This window comes from Rattus norvegicus, chromosome 10 (genome assembly GCF_036323735.1).
Source record: "Rattus norvegicus strain BN/NHsdMcwi chromosome 10, GRCr8, whole genome shotgun sequence".
Lineage (NCBI taxonomy): Eukaryota > Metazoa > Chordata > Mammalia > Rodentia > Muridae > Rattus > Rattus norvegicus.
In genome coordinates, this window is record NC_086028.1 from 105,869,090 (window position 1) to 105,889,324 (window position 20,235).

General features: G+C 51.6%; 3 protein-coding genes across 20 annotated transcripts in view; 1 reads left to right on the forward strand and 2 right to left on the reverse strand.

Moving 5' to 3' along the window:
• Window positions 1–3,273: 3,273 nt before the first annotated feature.
• On the reverse strand, window positions 3,274–10,642 carry Tepsin (TEPSIN, adaptor related protein complex 4 accessory protein). 4 transcript variants are annotated; one of them, XM_006247895.5, is made up of 13 exons: window positions 10,502–10,642; window positions 9,720–9,851; window positions 9,255–9,346; window positions 9,076–9,169; window positions 8,297–8,364; window positions 8,010–8,085; window positions 7,820–7,891; window positions 6,764–6,967; window positions 6,358–6,532; window positions 6,124–6,237; window positions 5,952–6,030; window positions 5,582–5,716; window positions 3,274–4,751 (listed from the first exon to the last, which is right to left on the reverse strand). In XM_006247895.5, the coding sequence occupies exons 2-13, from the start codon at window positions 9,811–9,813 to the stop codon at window positions 4,272–4,274; spliced, it is 1,683 nt and encodes a 560-aa protein (XP_006247957.1). In that variant the 5' UTR covers window positions 9,814–9,851; window positions 10,502–10,642; the 3' UTR covers window positions 3,274–4,271. The 4 variants fall into 4 exon arrangements, with proteins under 4 accessions (XP_006247957.1, XP_006247956.1, NP_001094199.1 ...); XM_006247894.5 differs by having other exon boundaries at window positions 9,720–9,971; window positions 10,502–10,638; NM_001100729.1 differs by having other exon boundaries at window positions 9,720–9,792; window positions 10,502–10,617.
• Window positions 10,643–10,818: 176 nt separating this feature from the next.
• Window positions 10,819–12,970, forward strand: Ndufaf8 (NADH:ubiquinone oxidoreductase complex assembly factor 8). The gene is made up of 3 exons (NM_001195482.1): window positions 10,819–10,942; window positions 11,031–11,141; window positions 12,753–12,970. Exons 1-3 carry the CDS (start codon window positions 10,859–10,861, stop codon window positions 12,780–12,782), a joined length of 225 nt encoding a protein of 74 aa, NP_001182411.1. The 5' UTR covers window positions 10,819–10,858; the 3' UTR covers window positions 12,783–12,970.
• Window positions 12,971–16,160: 3,190 nt separating this feature from the next.
• Window positions 16,161–20,235, reverse strand: part of Slc38a10 (solute carrier family 38, member 10) — a 49,794-nt gene continuing 45,719 nt past the window's right edge. For 7 of the 15 annotated variants that reach the window (XM_221195.10, XM_039086218.2, XM_039086217.2 and 4 more), the window contains 2 exons: window positions 18,988–19,164; window positions 16,700–18,356 (listed from right to left, as the gene is read on the reverse strand). In XM_221195.10, the coding sequence (XP_221195.5) occupies window positions 17,263–18,356; window positions 18,988–19,164 (1,271 nt within the window). In that variant the 3' untranslated portion in view covers window positions 16,700–17,262. Of the gene's footprint in view, window positions 18,357–18,987; window positions 19,165–20,235 lie in introns of all 15 variants that reach the window. The other 8 variants (XM_063269250.1, XM_063269248.1, XM_039086215.2 and 5 more) reach the window with 4 other exon arrangements.

A 20,235-nucleotide genomic window follows, 5' to 3' on the forward strand; every position in this document is an offset into this window, starting at 1 on the left:
TTCTTTCCAACTGCTTTCAAAGAAGCTTTCGGAGTACATGAGTAGTGACTCTACTGCTGATAGTGAATAGTTGTGGGCTCTCCTGTCGGCCAAAGGGTTCGGGACACCGAAGCTCAGATGCCCTCTCCAACAGAAGTTACATTAAATAACAATACTATAAACTCAAATGCTTTAAAAAATTATCCGCATATATTATTAATTTTTATCAACAAGCGTGTGTGTGTGTGTGTGTGTGTGTGTGTGTGTGTGTGTGTGTGTAGGTTGGGATGGTGGTCCAGGGTCTTGCACGTGCTAAATAAGAACTCTGCCATTGAACCTCAGTCGTTTTTGTTCTAAGAAAGCATCATATACACCACATAGCCCAGGCTGTTCTCAAAACTCACTATATAGCTGAGAATGACCTGGAATTCCTGATCCTTTGCTTTCACCTCCAAAATCTGGAATTATAGGCAAAGTGCCACCACACCTGGCTTGCTCTTTCTATGATTTATTATGTGTATGTTTCTGCATCGTGTTGAGGGTGCTGGATCTCCTGGTACTGGAGTTATAGATGGTTGTAGGATGCCATGTGGGTGCTGGGAACTAAAACCAAGGTCTCTATGCAAGTAAGTGCTCTATCTTATCTATCTATCTATCTATCTATCTATCTATCTATCTATCTATCTATCTATCTGTTTATTTATTGGGGTGGGGCAGGGTTTTTCTATGTAGCCTTGGTTGTTCTGGAACTCCCTATGTAGGCCAGGTTGGTCTTGAACTCAGAGATCCGCCTGCCTCTGCCACCCAAGTGCTGGGATTAAAGGTGTGCACCACCACCATCCAGCATAGTAGGTGCTTTTAAACACTGATGGTGGCCTCTTTTTTAAAATTAACAGAAAAGGTTTGGTTTATACATATCAAAATTCACATCCTTTGGTGTACGATAACCACCCACTCAGAGTAGTACTCTTCTACTGTACACCATACCCCTGTACTGCTTTTCTTTGTTTAATCAGCTGCTTTGGGCACCAGCTGGTTGGGACCTTTTGTTCTGTCTCTTGAGGGAAATCAGAGACAAGAAGGCACAGCATGTCTTTCTACACCCCCCCCCCCCCAAAGCTGGGAGATTCATTCTGCTGTTCTCCCTGTGCTCCAGTCTGTAGCCAACATGTTACCTTACCCCTAGACTGCCCCAGCAACTGTTCCATGGTTAGGTACACACAATGGAAACAACTCTAGACATTCATTTACTCGCTGGCTTTGGAGTAAGCTGGGGTTTTCACCTAGGACAGGAATCAGTGCTATTTAAGAAACCACCAGAATGTTTTCCAGACGCTGCTGCCCAGTGTCGTGTAAGCTCCTGTAAGCTCCAGTTGGTATCTCTGTTCCCTCCATTTTTTTCTGTGACATTAATAGGTGAGTGGTTTGTTGTTGTTTGTGTGTGTGTGTGTGTGTGTGTGTGTGTGTGTGTGTGGTGTACACTGTCACTGTCTTCAGACACACCAGAAGAGGGCGTCAGATCCCATTACAGATGGTTGTGAGCCACCATGTGGTTGCTGGGATTTGAACTCAGGACCTCTGGAAGAGCAGCCAGTGCTCCTAAACACTGAGCCATCTCTCCAGCCCATGAATCAGTTTTCTTTTTCTACCATGTGGGTCCCAGGGATTAGATTCTGGCTGTCAGGCTTTGTGATAAAAATGCCTTTACCAGCCTAGCTATGCCACTGATCCCGTGTTCTCAGCAAGGCTTTCACATGAGTCTGCATGAGTCATGTAACCTAAAAATAGTCTCTCAGGGGCTGGAGAGATGGTTCAGTGGTTAAGAGCACTGACTACTCTTCCAGAGGTCCTGAGTTCAATTCCCAGCAACCACATGGTGGCTCACAACCATCTGTAATGGGATCTGATGTCCTCTTCTGCTGTGTTGGAAGACAGCTACAGTGAACTCATATAAAATAAATCATTAAAAAAATAGTCTATCAGTGTTTGGCTCATCCTTCCATTCCCTTAACTATGACATTAAAGCTTTGACATTTTTCCCTTTGATAAGTTTTGCTTTCCCCCCACCACAGGGTCTTAGTATGTAGACCTGGGTGGCCTAGAGCTCCCGATGTAGACCAGGCTGGCTTCAGCTTCATGAAGCTTCCATCTGTCTGCCTCCTGAGTACTGGGATTAAAGGGGCGAACCACCATGCCTGGTGTTTGACTCTTAGGCTATGGTTCTCTCTAAATTTTTATGTGAAGTCTGAGGTATGGGCCAAGATGTTTTAAGTCTTTTACATGTTGCTAGCTCCAACACCGTGAATGGCTACTACCTCCTCACTGAACTACTTACTTAACTGCAGATAAAGAAAACCCCCTGCCCAAGGGTGTGGCCCGGGGACCTGGGCTCGTCAGGTTCTACACCCAGGATGTGGATGCTGTTTCTGAACAGTTGTGTGTTTCTATCATTTTATAAGACACCGACAACACCAGCCTTGGCTAGCATAGCTGGGATGAACTCTGTCCTCTGGTCATGGCATCTGCCTTAACCTCAGCCACAGGGAAGGAGGGATTGAAGTGCCACCCCACCCCCACCCCGACTTCACCAACAGTCACTAGAGAAAGGCCACTCTTCAGTGGGACACTGCCATGCGCTTTTCCCTGCTCCTGCAACCCCAATGGAACCACTTGACTCACCAGCTGAAGCGATGTGAAAACCTGGGGTCCACAGAAAGATTTCCAAGAAAAGCCACGCTGTAGGAGTTGTTAAGAGGTAACGCTTTGGGGTTGGGGATTTAGCTCAGTGGTAGAGCGCTTGCCTAGGAAGCGCAAGGCCCTGCATTAGACACAACTGAACACCTGTGGAGACTCTGATGGGATTTGGAAAGACACCTCTCAGGCCATGATCACCGCTCGCTCGGCCTGGAGCAGCTCGACCATAGTGTCTGTTCAGAGTATCCTGGCCCCTTGCGGGTGAGGGCGAAACAGCACCGTTGAGAGGCTCCACCAAACACTTGGGGAGGAGACACCTGCTCTACTCAGGAAAACAAGTCCTCAAGGTGTGACTAATAATAATGAATAATAATAATAGTGACTAATTAATGATAGTAATAATAAATGGGGGCTGGAGAGATGCCTCGGCGGTTAAGAGAGCACTGACTGCTCTTCCAGAGGTCCTGAGTTCAAATCCCAGCAACCACATAGTGGCTCACAACCATCTGTAGTGGGGTCCGCTGCCCTCTCCTGCTGTGTCGGAAGACAGCTACAGTGTACTGACGTAAATAACATCTCTTAAACAAAAGTGGCACAGGCTGTGTAAACATCTGCATTTATTGAGAAAGTGCATGGCGCAGCTTCACAGGCTCTTCTGAGATGGACAGGAAGGTTCATCTAGACGAGACTCTCCCGTGTGCTGGAGAAAACTGTGGCAAGTTGTGCATCCAGAGTTGGGCCCCACAGGGGCTGACACTGGCAATGGCCACAGGGCACTTGGCTGAGGAAGCTGAGAACGAGGCCTTCTGGGCCACAGGCACCTTTCCAGCACCCTGTCCTCAAGGCTGTCGCTCCCAGCTAATTTGACCTCCATAAGGAAGGAAAGGAGATCAGAACATAACTGTGAACCAAGTCAGTGTTTCTAACCCTTATCAAGTGCTCATTTCTGAGGGTCAGCCCAACAAGGCTTGCCCAGGGTACCCAGCTGCAGCCTTGCTACCTGCCATCTGTCACCATAGGAGTTCAAGTCCATACGATCGTTGCCAGCTCCTAGCAATGGGACAGGCCCGCCTGGGACTGAGGTAGCCTGGGAGTTGGCCTCAGTGTTCAGCCTCCTAGAGACAGAGCAGCATGGGGCAGAGGGACTGTGGTCAGCAGCCCTGGGGAAGTACTGCCCTGCAGATGTACTGCACAAAGCGGGAAACCTCTGAGGCGGTCTTCAGCTATGGACAGACTGCTAAGAAGGTCTGTGTGGGTCTTGCCAGGAGGAGAGAAGTCAATCTCAGGGGCATGGCCAGAGTCACTTCCCAAGAAGCAGTGGATGTGCAGACATCTTCTGAGGCACTAGTTGACCATATTTTTCACACTTCCAGGTTGGCTGGTTAGCACTCAGGGCCCATATGTCTTCTTCAGTGACTGTTCTGAGCACTGGGAGGTCCATCCAGGGATCACCTGGCTCAAAGACCGCTGTACCAGTTTCCTAGGTGAAAGGAAGGGGCCAGAGGGGCAAAAGAACAGCCAGAAGACACCCACGGAACACTCCATGGTGAACTCCATATGAGGGCCAGGGGGGACTCTGTACAGCGGGGCCCAGAAAGTCACATGTTTAAAAATGCAAAAGCGGATGGCTCTGAAACTGGAGGCTCTGTGGTCACCTTCTGCAAATCTGCCTGGAAGCTGGGGCAGGGCAGGCGGGTGCAAGCTACCAGCTCCATGCCAGCAAACAGAGAGTTGGGGCTCCACGGACACGGACTGGAGCTATCCTTTGGGGTGTCTGTGTTCTCCAGCCTCTGTTCAGATCCTGTCCCTGGTTCACTAGAACATACCAATTGGGTTCTGAGCTCACCGGGATCCTGCAGAGCAGGAGGTAAGGTATCTGGAGATGGAGTGGGCACAGGACTCCTGGGCACAACTGCGGTGGAACTAAGAGGCTGGAGGAAGACTTGGCTCCCAGGGGGAGGCACAGGGCTGGTCAGCAGATCAGCTGGGCCCACAACAGCAGCTGCAGAGTTGGGCTGGGCACAGGGCCTTAGGGTAGGGAACTGTTGTCCACAGGAGGCTTCCAAGTGTCTCAGGATCTGGAGGAAAACGGGAAGGAGTTGGGGGTTCCTGTTTATTGCTAGAAACAGTGAGGGGCAAGGCTAATTGTTTTTTAGCACAGGCAGGTACCCAGAGTCACGACATGGCATGACACAAGTCCCCCTGAACAGATATATGGGCAGGCCCAGCCTCAGAACCTCCCAGGGGACCAAGGTTACTCTGGACAAACGTTCCTGTGATGTTACCCAAGTTTACTGGGTTTAACAGGTGCTAACAGTGTAGCAGCCAACCTGGACTAAGAGGCTGCAACACATTTAGTAGCAATAGAGAAAATAAGAGACCCTGGCCGGATGTGTAGTCATGCCTTTCATCCCAGTACTTGGGAGGCAGAGGCAGGCGGATCTGGGAGTCCAGCCTGGTGTGTCGGGTGAGTTCTAGGTCAGTCAGGGTTACATAGTAAGACCCTATCTCAAAATGTAAACAATCAATCAATCAATCAATCAATCAAACAAACAAAGAAAAAACCAACTAGGGGTGCGACCAAGCAGACAGAACAGGCACAGGTGAGGAGACTCAGGGCCATGGGAAAGACTCTGGAGATGAGGCAGGGTGAACCTGCCCCAAGGAAGACTTTCTGGAGCAGGGTGAGTATGTGCAGGACACAGGATGGTGAGCCAGGCACAGGAATGAGTGGGGGAATGGGTGGGTGTCCAGGTAAAGCAGGCAGCCAAGGCACCCATGGTGCAAGTCCAAGGGAGGTGGGCACCAGCCATAGGCAGGGCTGTAGGAATGCGTCATAGGTGCTGACCATGGCCACCTGGGCCATGAGCGCTGAGACCGTCTGGCGCTCCCAGGGCCCACGGCTCACCTTGGTGGCTTTGTTGGTCACAGGCCCAGGGCTGCCTGCACCAAGTTCCTGCAGCTGCTGTCGGCACAGGAGGAGAATGTGCTCCTGAGGAAGGAGGTCAGCACTTCCAAAGGACGCTATGGCACACAGTGCCCTCTGTGGACCAGAAGCAGGGGAGAACGGGAGTCAGCTCTCCACGGCTCCTCAGGGTCTCATGCCACCCTCCTCTGTCTTGGCCTTGGATGAGGAGATACTAGCCATGCTGTCCCCACCACCCTCTCCATGTTGCCCAGGTGGACACTGTCAGCCAAGGGTGCCCTGCTGTCATCCACACAGATCCACGTATCCCTGCTCCTTCACACACGCACAGTGAGCTCCCTCTCGTCCTCACCATCTGCTCACACTCACTGGTCCCGACCAGCTGCTGGAGGAGCAGCTCCAGCACAGCCTCACAGTTGAGCAGGCCGCACCTGTACAGGGAGGGGACATATGGGAGGGATCGGGGGCAGCCACAGCAAGTTCCCTCCTCCCTCGGGACAGATGCACACAGGTGGGCAGCTCACTCTTTGATGAAGTGCTGCGTCTCCTCACGGCTCAGGAAGACACGTGGCCCCTGTGTCACAGTCCTCACTAGATTCAGTTCTTGCTGGCAGTCATTTGGGGCCATGCCCTCAGCCCTGGAAAAAGTACAACAGCTCGGCCAAGTCAGATATCTAGGTCTCAGGTAGAAGGGTGGGAGAGCACCCTCTAAGCTCCCACAGTGGGGTCTGGGAGAGGTGACCATCTATTCCACATACCTCTCTGCCAGGTCGCCTGGCTCCCGGCTGGCACCAGAGTGGCTATCACTGCCAGACCGACTGACTGAGTCTGAGGCCCTGCTCAGGTTGCTGGTACAGGAGGAATTCTGGGAACTAGGACTGCTGTCCATCTCATCCCAGCCTCCTCCAGCCTGCCCGGGCTGGTGTTTCACAGCTGAAAGATGCAAGAATGGCAGTTAAGGCCCCAGGACTTTTCACAGACCTCACACCACCTTCTTAGGGACTCTGGGCTAGGAGACGAGAGGTTGTGTCCTGAGCTTACAGGACAGCTCCAGAAACTTCCAGCACACAAGATGGGTGCTTCCTGCCTCCTGCCCTTGTGACAGTCCTGCCTAGGCACGAAGGCACGTCTAAACCTCTAATGTGGCAACCCTTACCGCCTTACCTCTGGTCCCCTGGATAGCCGCAGGGAGGAGATTCCCGGGGTTGGGATGTGTGTGGCTAGCTGAAGGTGTCACTGCAGGCTGGTAGGCATCACCGTGTGGCAGGGGTCCCTTGGTACAAGGATTATCAGGCCCAGGACGCACAGCATTCACCACTACCTCTGCGGCCCTCTGGATGGTGGAGAGGAAGGTTTCACCTGCAGAGCCTGTACACAGAGGAAGTGGCATCAGCACCCCAGCCTCCTTCCCAACCCCGACTGCATGCTCCAGGAGGGCCAGGGCAACTGTCTGCTCAGAGCTACGGAGGTACAGACAGACACGTGCTTCAGGTGGAGCACAGCAGCTGCACTCTGGTCTGGACTCTTGGCTTAGAGCAATCAGTTCTGGCAAGGGATGTTCTACGAGGGCTGCCCTGGGTAGTCAAAATGTCCTTGTCCCTTCAGTCAAGGGGTACAAACACGCAGGCAAGGATGGTCAGGGGGCTCCGTATACAGCCCCAAGGATAGCTGAGATGGCTTGCTCCATTCTGTGCTGTCAGATACACCTTCAACAGACAAGCTACAAGTATCTGACGAGTAGGACCCACACGTACCACGCTGTTACCACCGGCACAGATGGCCCTCCAGGTTCCTGTCATGGTTGGATCCTTGCTCCTCAAGCAGTACCAAAGGCCAAGGCCAGCTGGATTTAAGTCTAGCTTCTCCTTCCTGGCCATCAAGTAAACCTGGCCACTCTTGCCAAACCTTCCTCTCAGCTGGGCAGAGGAAACAGCACAGGGGAACAAGCACATCCAGGAAGTAACAAACGGGTCCACATGGGTACACTTGGGGACAGATGATCTTGATGCCATTGAGTTCTGGCCCTGACCTCTACATGAATATAAACTCTTTTTTCTTTTTTTTTGGTCTTTGAGACAGGTTTTTTTGTTTTTGTTTTTTTTCCCATGTAGTCCTGGTCATCCTGAACCAGGCTGGCCTCAAACTCACAGATCTGTCTCTGCCTTCTGGGTGCTGGGAGTAAATCTGTACATCTCTCTACCCAAGAGTCCTGTGTCTTACCTGTCCGGCTGCTCTCCTTAGTATAACCGAAGCCTTGTAGAGCACTATGAGGCCTGGCCTGGGCGCCCATGCCTAAAAGAAACTGGCATCAGCGTAGGCCTCCCCGGCCCTGCCCACATGCACAGAGACATCTAGGACACCAAGGGACAACCTCTGATGATGGCAGGGGGGTGGTCACCGAGTGGCATACCTGCAGGAGGCAGGATCTGGGGCGGCTGGGAGGGAGGCTGTGGCAGTGCGTCTGAGAAGAGGGTGCTACCCAGGTCCTAAATGAAGAAGTGGGTGCTGAGTCCTACCTGAGCCCGCTGTTCTGCCCACCCCCGCCAGCTCTGCTCTGTGTCAGACAATTCTCTCAAGCTGTCCAACAAAGGACAGGGGCTGTGGCTCAGCTGGGCCCCATGCGGCAGGAAAACAGCAAGCACCTCACAGACATTCTGTCGCCCTAGAGTCTGGGCAGTGACCCTGTCCAGAGCTCACCTGGGCAGCCGCCCGCACTTTCTGGTACAAGCTATTTCCATGAAGAGGATCCGGAGGCCCCGCGAAAGCTGCAGGGCAGAAGACAGACGGAGAGGCTGAGCCTGGGTACTCTTTGCTACCCATGGGGCAGGCCAACCCTCCCAGAGGGTATATCCCCCAGCTCCTTCCTCAGGGGGGTTGGGGATACAACATTTAACATTCGCCCTTGACCACTGGAGGTAGCGAAGCCACCATCCACCTCTATGATATCTACTGTGTCTGCCAGAGACAGACTTCTTACCTCCCACCTCCTACCCTCGCTGGACTTGTGCTTACCTAACTGCTTCCTTGGGTCCATTCTCCTCCACTCACCTGCAACACGACCCTTAGCAGTTTCTCAGGGCCTGGATGGTAGACCTGAGGTCTCTGTCAGGACCTTTTTACGTATTGTTTTGCACCTGGCTCCCAGGCTGCTTCAGCCTGAGATAAAACTCCCTCTGCTAAAAAGGCCCCCTCAGAGAAAACGAGGTTTTCTCACACCACGTGAAGCCAAGCTTTCCTTGGCTCAGGGCTTTGCACATGCTGGCGTATACCATAGCACACCTATATATGCCAGTTCTGCCTCACCCTTTTAGGGCTAAGAGTCATTCCTCAGAGAGTCCTTAGTGGGTACCTCCAACACTGACACCTTTTCCATTCACAAGCTCAGACCAGTCAGAGCCCCAAGTGTGGCACCCAAGGGTTGTGTGTACCGATACCCACCCCCTGCTTTCCCTGGGCACACCTGTGTCTTTCCATACCTGTGGCTTCTTGGATGAGAGCAGAGTTTCTCCTAAGGATGAGCATGAAGGAGGAAGAGCCGTGACTGCACAGGTAAAGCAAGATCTTCAGCACCTGAAGAACCAGCAGACTCATGGGGCTGGCGGTTGCGAAGTATCTCTCCCCCAACCCAAGCTGGCTCCAGGGACTGAGGCCTCACCTTGAGCTTCACGTGGCCAGAGCTACTGTCCAGGCGGTTCAGGAGGTACTCCAGCAGGCACTGGCTGCTGCCCAGTGACTCGTGGGAAATCTCTGAGAGTCATTTGGGTCAGGGAAGCAGGCTGACACAGGCCATACCAGGAAGGATCTACTGGCTGAGAAAGACTTGCCTTCCGATGACCATGGGACTCAGGTCTCACTTTGAAGACCATGACCACAGGCTTTGGTCTAACCAGCACTGGAACTTTTAGCGTGTCCTGGTCTCTACCTTATTGGTATTGTAGTTTTTAGTGTTCCCTCCCCTCCTCTTACCCCACTCCTACCCCCATCTGGATACTAGGAAAAAGAAGTTGCTGGTGCTCCTGGGATAGCAGAAGACCCCATCTTTGCCCAATAGCCCTTCCTGCTAAGTCAGGACCCCCGCTGTTTACTAAGCACTAAACCCACCAACGGTGCAGAAGGATACTGGCAATCTCTTCAAACAGGTAGCCTGGGCATGGGATGTCATCATCTGAGGTCCCCTTCAACAGAATGGGGAGCTGAAGAGGAATGAGTGCCATGGTGAAGCTGCCGTCTTATATAGGGTAGGTCCCAGCCACTGAAGGGAATGGAAGCAGGCAGGCCTCATGCTGACTGGTGCCGAAACTGCCCAGGAGAGCCTGGGAGGGACCACAATCATCCCAAGGGCCACAAAGTGGAGCTGTAAACAGGCTTTGCTCTGGCACGGAGGAGTGACCCAGGAAAGAGGAAAATCAATGACGGTTCTCTAGGTCAAGATGAGATTCAGTCCCAGCCTTCTATGCTCATAAGTGTGAGGATATTTTAAATCTACCTACTTATCAACCAGCAACAGCAAGAATCTCGGGGCTTTTTGTGTGTGATGGGCGAGACACCAGCCCTCCTGAGTACAGACCCAAAGGGCTCAGCTTGGCGGGCTTCATGGCTCCTTGAGGGGTTTCAGTTCTATAGTCATGAATCAGCATAGCTGTGCTTGCTTACTTACTGCCTTGCCTGTCACTGCAAACATATGGTGTTTACTTGGTTGAGATCTGAGTTTCCAGGATCTTCAGAAATGAAGCCTGGGAAGAGGGGATGGGCCCCGCTGGAGATCGCTCGCCGCCCTTGGGGTTAACCTCCTGCTATCACAGCAGGCGCACTCATTTTCAGCAGCTGCTGGACAGTTTGTCCCCGCTAATCTAGCAAGGTCCCCGAGCGCGAGTGTCAGCACACCCGGCGAGTTTCACTCACCCTATGTAGAAAGCTCAAGCGGTCTCGCAGCGGCGGAACGGCTGCCATGGTCCAGGTAACCTCCCAGTCTGCCACGCTTCCGCCAGGTTTCGATCCTCCAATCGTCGCGTTTCTCTGGTTCCCCCAACCAATCGTTCTCAGGAGGCGGGCACAAAGGCGGAAACATCTGAGCCTCAGCCAGTCCAAAGTCCCAGGTAGAGTCGGACAAGAACTAACACCAATTACAGAAGCACAAGACAGCGACTCTGACCAACCAGAAAGCAGTAAAAGGCGGAGGGACCGGATGTTCACACATTCTACACCGGAAGAGGCAGGGCCCAAGATGGCGGCGCCCACAAGGGCCTGAAAGAACCGCTCATGTCTGTCAACGGAGCGGTGTGGGGGCGTGTGCGGAGCCGTCTCCGAGCCTTTCCCGAGCATCTGGCGGCCTGCGGAGCTGAGGTAAGCAGCGGACGGAGCTGGGCTGCAGGATAAGCGGAAGAGGGTGGCGACTCTGGTCAGACCCTAGTACTGTCCGGTCTTCCCACAGGCCTCGGCGTATGGGAAGTGCGTGCAGGCCTCCACTGCCCCAGGAGGCCGCCTGAGTAAGGACCTGTGCGTGCGCGAGTTCGAGGCCCTGCGGAGCTGCTTCGCCGCCGCGGTAGGTGGGCATGTCCTTGCTGCCTCGTTCCTTTCTGGCTTTCCTTTTCTGCTGCTTTAGGGCAAGGCCAAGCATACTTTTTTCTGCCAATCAACTCCAGGAAGGGTCATTGAAGGGTGGAAGGACCTCAAGTTAACTTTGCTGAAGGCCGACCCCAGCTCAACTTAGTTTCTCTCAGAAGTTCCTGTGCGTTGTCCGGGGAGCGCCCTGCTAGGCACCCCTTTCACCGAGGAGTCAAGTGCAGTGTCCGAAGCTAGTTCTCATTGTAGCACAGAAAAGATGATGAGAGCCTCTTGGGTCTTCAGCCTATGACCCCTCCACTTCAAGTCCCCTCTGACTTTGCCTGGCCATGGTCCCTGTCAGTTGCCGTCCCACTTACAGTCTTGTGAAGACGGCCAGCAGCGTAAGACCATAGTGAGACCGGGAGACCATAGTGTATGTTTCAGACAGAACAGGTAGGTGTTATCAGGTAATGGGTCTTTGACCTGCAAGAGTCTTGGGCCCTCATCCTACGATAGGTTCCTAGAATTATCACTACTACTGGTCTCCTGGGTATTGCTGATTCGGCGGGTCTGAGGTAGGTCATAGCAGCACTGCTGCTGGGAGATGCCAATGCAGAAATAGGACGAGAGATAGGGTCGGGGGTTAAAAACGCAGAGCCACGGGGTTGGGGATTTAGCTCAGTGGTAGAGCGCTTGCCTAGGAAGCGCAAGGCCCTGGGTTCGGTCCCCAGCTCCGAAAAAAAGAAAAGAAAAAAAAAAAAAAAGAAGTGGTAGAGCGCTTGCCTAGGAAGCGCAAGGCCCTGGGTTCGGTCCCCAGCTCCGAAAAAAAGAAAAGAAAAAAAAAAAAAAAAAAAAAAAGAACGCAGAGCCACACGGCATATCTGAAGCAGTTCGCTAAGTCCACAGTAGCCTTAGGCAGAAAGAGCAGTGTTTGGGAGACCTAAACTTTCCTTGAGTTCACTACAGTCTAGCCTTACCTACAACCTCTGACTAGTTTCCCAGCAGACGCTGTTCAGTCTTCAGGTGCTGCGCTTTTCTTGTTCCTTCTACCTTGATCCCTGCCTTTTGGCTGCCTTTCAACCCTGTACCCCTCCCTCCCTGAGCAGGGAGGCAATCAGACAAGCCTTTACTCTTGTGGTTGGTGGCCAGCAGCTGTCATCAAAACCCTAGACACACTCCTAGTGTTCATAGTTTCTGCTGTCTCTGCCACCCTCTCTGTGGTTGACCAGAACTTTGTGGCTGGTGAACTGTTGACTCCATCTCTTTTCTTGCCTAGACCAGATAAAGGTATCCCACATCCATCCGTGCCCAATCACAGGGCCCAGGCTCCCTCTGTAGGTGAGCTCAGGCTGGAACCCCCATATATACACTACCACCTCAGTTCTTTAGGGTGTTTGGGAGAATGTGACATTTGTTTGCTTTTTTTTTTTTTTTTTTTGGTTCTTTTTTTTGGAGCTGGGGACCGAACCCAGGGCCTTGCGCTTCCTAGGCAAGCGCTCTACCACTGAGCTAAATCCCCAACCCTGAGAATGTGGCATTTGATGTCTTGCTTTTAAGCCATATCTAAAATTGGAAATAAGTTGCTGAAACAAAATGTTTTCTCTTTCAGGCCAAGAAGACCATGATGGGAGGCTCCTAGGAAGAGCAATGGGCACAGATGCGTTGTACTGACAGCACTCATGGAGACCTGAATGTGGACAGCAGAGTTCCTGGTGTTACGTGGTTCTTCCCACCTTGAACCTTGGGCAGGGCAGGGCTGTTTACACAGCACTTTGTGTATGAGGATCTGGATTTGATTAAGATGTAACATGATGATTTAACATTGCAGTTTCAGACTTTTATATAGAGAGCATGGTATAAGGAACTGGTCTCTCCTAAGGACAATGTATCCAGAGGACACCTGCATCCCCACCCCACAAGGGTGGCAGGTCTGGACCACAGAGCTCTGCCACAGGGACCTCATTTAAAACTGCACTCAGCTGGGCATAGTGGTGCGCACCATTAATCCCAGCACTCGGGAGGCAGAGACAGGTAGATCTCTGAGTTTAAAGCCAGCCTGGTCTACAAAGCAAGTTTAGGACAGCCAGGGTTTGTTACACAGAGAAACCATCTCAAAAAAAAAAAAAAAAAAAAAACAAAACAAAAAACCCCAAACCAAAGCAAAACAAGAAACCCTGTTCTAACCAAGGTCTGGGGAAACTGCTCAGCAGTTAAAAGCGCCTGTTACTCTTTCAGAAGACCCAGGTTCAGTTGCTAGCTCCTACATGGCAGCTTACAGCCATCTTTAATTTTAATTCCAGGGGATCCAACACCCTCTTCTGGCCTCAGCAGGAACCAGGCACACATGTGGCACACAGACATACAGGCAAAACATATAAATCTTAAAACAAAAACTCCCTATTTTCATCAAAAGTATTTAGTCTAAGTCTGGCTCACCAAGCCTCTGGATCTGACAGCTTAGCGTAAGGCACACCAAAGACAAAAACAGCAACAGCAGAAGGGAGCAAGCCTCCAGCATAAGAAACGGCCTACGGAGGGAGGGCTGCCCAAGAATTGGCAGAGGCTTTTCTGCACAAAAGCCAACAAGGAGGTTCTCTTTGGACCTTCAGTGAGGGGACAGCCATCCCTGCAGCCTGTCAGGGACAATGGCTCCTAGCCTTCATTCTTTTCCTCCTCTTCACACAGTGGGCTTAAAAAAATTCAGGAGTGCAGAGGATTCTCTGTACCTGCTGGGGAACATGGGAACTACTGAGTCCCATTCTACTTAGGTGTGGTGGTCATGGTGTCCTTGACAGTGCACCTGCCTCAGAACCCTGATTCCTGGGAACAGGGTTAGGGCCAGGGACCATCATGCCCTGTATTCCATGCCTAAATCTGCACCTCCACGTGGCATCTCACTGCTACTCTGGAACTGGCCTGACCGTGCGGGAAAACCCAGGTTTTTTAGTTTAAGATTTATTCAGCGTGGACAGGTGTTGTAGCTGTGTGTGTGTGTAACACACACACACACACACACACACACACACACACACGTGTATATGTATATTACACTGGAGGTCAGGGAGGCACAATGGTGTTGGAACTGGAATTACAGAGAATTGTGGGCTGCCATGTGGATGCTGGGAGTCAAACCTGGGTCCTCGACAAGAGCAACAAGTGCTTTTAACTGCTAGGCCATCCCTTCAGCTTCTAGAAAACTCACATTTGGTAGATTCCGAGTCCATCTCAAGACATGACTTCTGGGCTCTCACTGAGACCCAGGTGTTGGTGTGATTGCCTAGGGATTACAGATTGTTGTCTGAGTGTTCTTTTCTCCATGTTCTCAAGAGCTCACAGCCCAAGACCAGCTTCCTCAGACTGACTCCCCACCTGCCAATATCATCTTCAAGTTTCCCTGAAAGCTCACTGACTGGAGCCTCTTACATCTCTGAATACTCCCAACTTTGGGCCCTCAGACTTGTCTGGCAAAATGTTCTGTCCTTTCATCTTCCACCTTAACCCTGAGGAGGCAGACAGTCCCACTGCTTTCCATGGTCCTGCATAACCCAGGCCTACTACAGACTCAGCTCAGCTCTCAGGCCTCAAGCCCCACTCCTTCCAGCTGTCATGATTTGAATATTAGATTCTCGTACACACAAGAACGAGACTATTTTGGGAGGTCCTAGAAACTTCAGGAAGTAGGTCATTACAGGCATGCTTTTGAACATTGTGCCTGATCCTCAGTTCCTGTCCAACAGGACATGGAAAACCTCTACCATATGCTTGTGCCACAGTGCTGTCTCGGCTGATCACACAGGCCAGGCAACCTTGGTACTGAAACTGAAAATCAATCAAGTTGTCCTGCAGTATCCAGGCCACTGCTGTACAGGCTCCTTTGGCCTTTGCACCTGCACTAGTCTCTCTCAGGAGTGCATTCACTGGCTACAACAGACGCTTCCACGGCTGCCACAGCCACATAGCACTGACTGCTCAAGCATGTAGTCAGCTTGTTGGGGCTGAAGCCCAGAGGTTACCTGTCAAGTTCTAGTGCTGTGAGGGCCCTCCTGCTGAACCTTTCCTGGGCAAGAGAGCACAGTTCAAAGGTTGCCTTGGTGTACCACCTTATAGCCTAAGCACTTAAAAACTTCCTCCTGGTTCTCCTACTTGGAACCCTGCAACTTAGACCTCACTGAACCAATGTCTTGGCCTTGGATGAAATCTGGTTTATTTTTTTTTTTTTTTTTTTTTTTTTTGAGGCATGATTTCTCTGTGTAGCCTTGGCTATCCTGGAACTCACTCTACAGTCCAGGCTGGTATTGAACTCAGAGATCCACCCACCTGCCTCTGCCTCCTGAGTGCTGGGATTAAAGATGTTTGCCATTCCTACCCCAGCTGTCTGTTCTTTTGAGAGCTTGAGCATTACTCCCTGTGCCCCGCTCTGCTGCCCTGGAACAGAAGCATGCCTCCTAGCCTGGTAGCATTGCTACCAAGCATACCTGTTCTACAGCAGAATCATCTGTGGGCAGGCATCCCACTGCAGTAGCCTGCCTACTGGAGTTGACCTGACCCAACTAGTAGCTAGTAGCTGAATTGGCAGGCTGCTGGCCCAGGTTTTACAGGACCCAGCTGGGAGCACCGTCTCCCTCAGCAGTTTTACAGTTTGCCAGCAACCCCCACCCCACCCCAAATCTGTAGCTGTGTTCTTTAAGAAGTGCCCTTACCTGAAGGTGCTAACAGCAGGATTAGAGGGGAGAGCTAGGAGGAAGAGCTGGGAACAAGGACAGCCCTGCCTACTTTTAGAACACAATGACCTCAAGATACTCAGGACTATCAGGCTATGTAGAAGTCCCAGCCCCAGCAAGGTGACAAGAGTTTTGATCTGAGGGGAAGGCCAGGTGGCATCTTTCCACCAAACAATGCTGTATTTGGAACTGGTTCTAGTCAGAAAGGATGGAAGCCTGACACCCTCTTCTGACATCCAGGGGCACTGCAGGCATCTGGTGCAGAGATAAGCAAAGGAAACATTGATAGACATAAGTAAATTAAAAAAAAATAAACTGTAATAAAATACATTTCAAGAGGTGCAGCAGGTACACAATAGGGTGTGGCCTGGTCCAAGTATGATTCCACTGAGGCTCCTGGTGCTTCCAGGCCCTTCACGGCAGGGCTTGGGGACAAACCAGGCTGTTGTCCCTCAGTCTCCTTACTGGGCAAGGGAGTGAGTGACAAAACATATCAAGTATTCTCTGCTCAAAGACAACAGTCATGACTTCCTGCTCTGACTCCCAGGACACTACCCTGACAGCTGCAGTTGGACAGAGGGCAGCTCTACTCTGAGCCTAAAGCCGTGTAGATACATCCCAGGGCTTGCTGGTGGCAAGCCTGTGCTCATTGTCCAACCCCTCCCTACAACAGGGATCAGCACGGGGGCCTGTTGCCTGTTGCTTCCCCAGCAGCACTCAGCTGGTTCAGGAAGACGGCTGGGGCGTGTATCCCCATGACCTCTAGCCTCTAGCTGGTTTGGTATCATCCAGGATCCTGAATGTGTTTTCCTTTAGGTAAACCAACTTGACTCACTACTTGTTAGTGGTGTTTTATTTTTTGCTTCATAATCAGGTTCAAAGAATGTGGATGATAAAAACCAGGAGGGCTGTGTGCCTCCTTTCCCAACCCAAGTCAAGTCCTACCCACCCCAAGGCAGACAGACATCCCTGATGCAGGTTTCCTTCTATGGAGAACATGGAATTTATCTAGTCAGTGGAATCTGGCTGTCACAGGTTGCAAGTTAGATGAAGACTGGCAACTTCAAAGTTGCCTGCCTTGCTGTCAGCACTGCCAGACTGAGTCTGAACAGCCGAGGTGCCGCAGTGCATCACTGGAGCTGAACTGTATGTAGCACTGCTTCTCCTGGGCTGGTTCAAGACCCACCATACTAGGGCCAGTGCGTGCTTTGGTGTGGCCTTGGGGCAAGTGAAGCCACAGAGGGACAGATGCCTAGGGTTGGGTGGCAGGGTAGACTTTCGCAATTCATCATGAAGGACTTGGGAACATAACAACATGGCCTCCAGTCAGGGTGTCGCCAGAGGACACCGGCTGCCTGCCGTCCAATGTCTAGCAGCAGCCTTCCCCTGACCAGGTTCTCAGGCTTCCTCCAGGTCTCCAGACAACTGTTTAATCTGCCGGCTGTGCACCACCTGTAATGCGGCCCCTGCAGCCTGGCGGAGCTGGGTGTCCAGAGCACTGCGGAGGTCGTTCACCTGTACGTTAGGGAGGGAGTTAAAGCTAATGATGACTCCATCCTTTGGAGCCAGCTCCTGCTCTGGAGGAGAGGCGAGATCCCGCCGTCTCCTCCGCAGGTCAGAGCCAGCCTGCACTTTCAGGTCTCTGTTAGGTTTGGCATTCTCAGGCTTCTGATCCCCAGGCACAGCTAGTTTGGGCCCAGAATTCGGATCTGGTCTCTGCTTTTCCTCTTGCATAGCGGCAGCCCCTCTTCCTCTGTGCTGCTCCTCAGCAGGGATGCCAACCCCTCGGGGGCCCTCACTTCTTACCTCTGGGTGAGAATCCTGACTTTTGTCAAAGATGACCTGGGGTTCTTGCCGAAACCTGGCTTGGGCCTGAAAGCCCATACCTGCTGGCCCACTAGCTGGGACCTTGGTGGGTTCTGAGTGCCTGGATTTTGAGTGAGAGTCCTCAGCTTCTGCCCCCACTAAAGGCTGGGCAGCCTCTTTCTGAGTATCAGCACCAGGGGCCACTGCATCCTTTCCAGTTTCCTTCCTTTCTTGGGAACCTTCACCAAAGACATCTTGGCGCTGCCTGGCAACCTCCTTGGCAAGCTGCTTCTCTGGACTCTTGGGCACCTCAGCAGGGTCTGGCTTGTGCACTGGTTCCAAGTCCCCTGGGACCAGCTTCCTCACAGCTTCAGCCACCTTGAGGGCAGCACCTTTTTGGTCTTCTCTCAGCTTACTTGAAGCCCCATGGGGCTCTGTGTCAGAACCACCAGCAGGAAGGTCAGCAAGGTCTCTGCCTGCCAGTACCTTGACTTCCTCCAGAGGGTGCTGGCCCTTGTCTTGGGATGGAGCAGGGTGACCCCTAGGAGCTCCAAGCACAGGTTGCAAAGGCTGTGAAGGGTTATCTTCCAGTGTCTCCCCAGCATGCTCATCTGGGGCCCCAGCATGCTCAGCCTCCTCTTCCTGTCCTCTGAGTACAGCCGCCCCAGGCTCTGGCTGCATGTCTGCTGTGAACGAAGGTAAGCATTGTTTTAGCCAAAGAAATGGACAGTTGGTGATGCACTGACTGAAAAGAAACTTTCAAGCAGTTAAGAACACTAACTGCGGGGTTGGGGATTTAGCTCAGTGGTAGAGCGCTTGCCTAGCAAGTGCAAGGCCCTGGGTTCGGTCCCCAGCTCCGGAAAAAAAAAAAAAAAAAAAACACTAACTGCTCTTCCAGAGGTCCTGAGTTCAATTCCCAGCAACCACATGGTGGCTCACAACCATCTGTAATGGGATCCGATACCCTCTTCTGGTGTGTCTAAGGACAGGTATAGTGTACTCATATACATAAATTAAAAAAAAAATCACCAAGAGCTGGAGAGACGACTCAACAGTTAATGTTTGCTGCTCTTGGAGAAGACCAAAGCTGCTCTCCCAATACCTATTCAGGAAGCTCACAATGGTCTTATGTAACTCCAGTTCTAAGGGGTCTGACATTCTCTTCTAGCCTCCACATACACACATAAACACACACATAATAAAAATAAAATTTAAAAACAGGATCAAGACTGAAATCTTCACTGTTCAGGCTCTGAGCCTTGAGTCTAGCCCCAGACCTGGTCTGTCTTCTGTTCCCCAGGGCTGGGTTCTACCTACCAGGCTTAGGCTTGTCCTCCTCACCCTCCTGTCGCTGCTGCCGGATCTCCTTGTGCTGCTCCTCAATCACTGCAAGCAGCTTCTCCTGCTGGTCCAAGAGGCGCTTCTGCTGAACCTGCTGCTCTTTGATCACCTGTAGCAGTACAGCATGGTCCAGCATCTCTGCCCTCCCAGCTTCTGGGGGAGACACACAACATCAGATGCACCCCAGATAGGGTTGCCAGACACCTGTGGGACTGCTGGCCCTGTGACCCATGGGGAATCGGTCCTGTCATGCCTGTATCTGCAACACCATCTGCATCACCTCAATCCCAGTGGCACAGCAGTCAGGCTAGAGGGCTAGGCCCTAATCTGGCCAGCGGTAGTCATACCTGCATTTGCTCTCCCCTCAGTGGGTCAGACAGTGGTCAATCCCAGATCCCTGTCTGCTTCTGGCTGAAAATGCATGTCCACACAAAAATTGAGAAGGAATGTACCAGAAAGTTAGTAGTAGGTTCTCTGAGCTGGGTGGTTCTCCTCAACTGCCTCACACATTTGTTCTAGGGCTAACACAAGAGAAAATAAAACCTAAAAGCTATCTTTAAAAAAAGTTTTAATATTTTAAGAAAGTTTCTTGTAAGATGAAGAGAATTTTTTTTTTGAAGATTTATTTGTTTTATGTAAGTTCATGGTCGTTGTCTTCAGACACACCAGAAGAGGGCGTCAGATCCCATTACAGATGGCTGTGAGCCACCATGTGGTTGCTGGGATTTGAACTCAGGACCTCTGGAAGAGCAGTCAGTGCTCTTAACCGCTGAGCCATCTCTCCAGCCCCCAGATGAAGAGAATCTTAAAAACAAAAGTCTTCAAGTGGAACATGAGAACCTGTCAGTGTGGCCTGGATACCAGGGGACGGCTGGGTATTCAGGAAGGAGGGGAGCTTCATCTCGTCAATGAGGGGGAGTCAAGCCTCGAATAGCACAAGTAAGAAGACCTTCCTATTCAAACTTGCTGTGTCCTATCCACAAACCCTGGCGGGTATGATCCAGTCACCATCAGCTGATTTTGGTGGCCACTGACAAGTACATCAAGGGCTGGCTGGCTTCTCACTCTAAGCACATCAGCACTGGGCCAGCCAGTTATCCATAGCAAGCAGCTATGGCAGGTTAATCTTCACAACTCATACATTTTTAAGTTAGGCATCTTTAGAAGATGATGGGTTAGGGATTAGGTATCAGAGTATAAAAGTGTCTTACGTGGGAGTGGGGA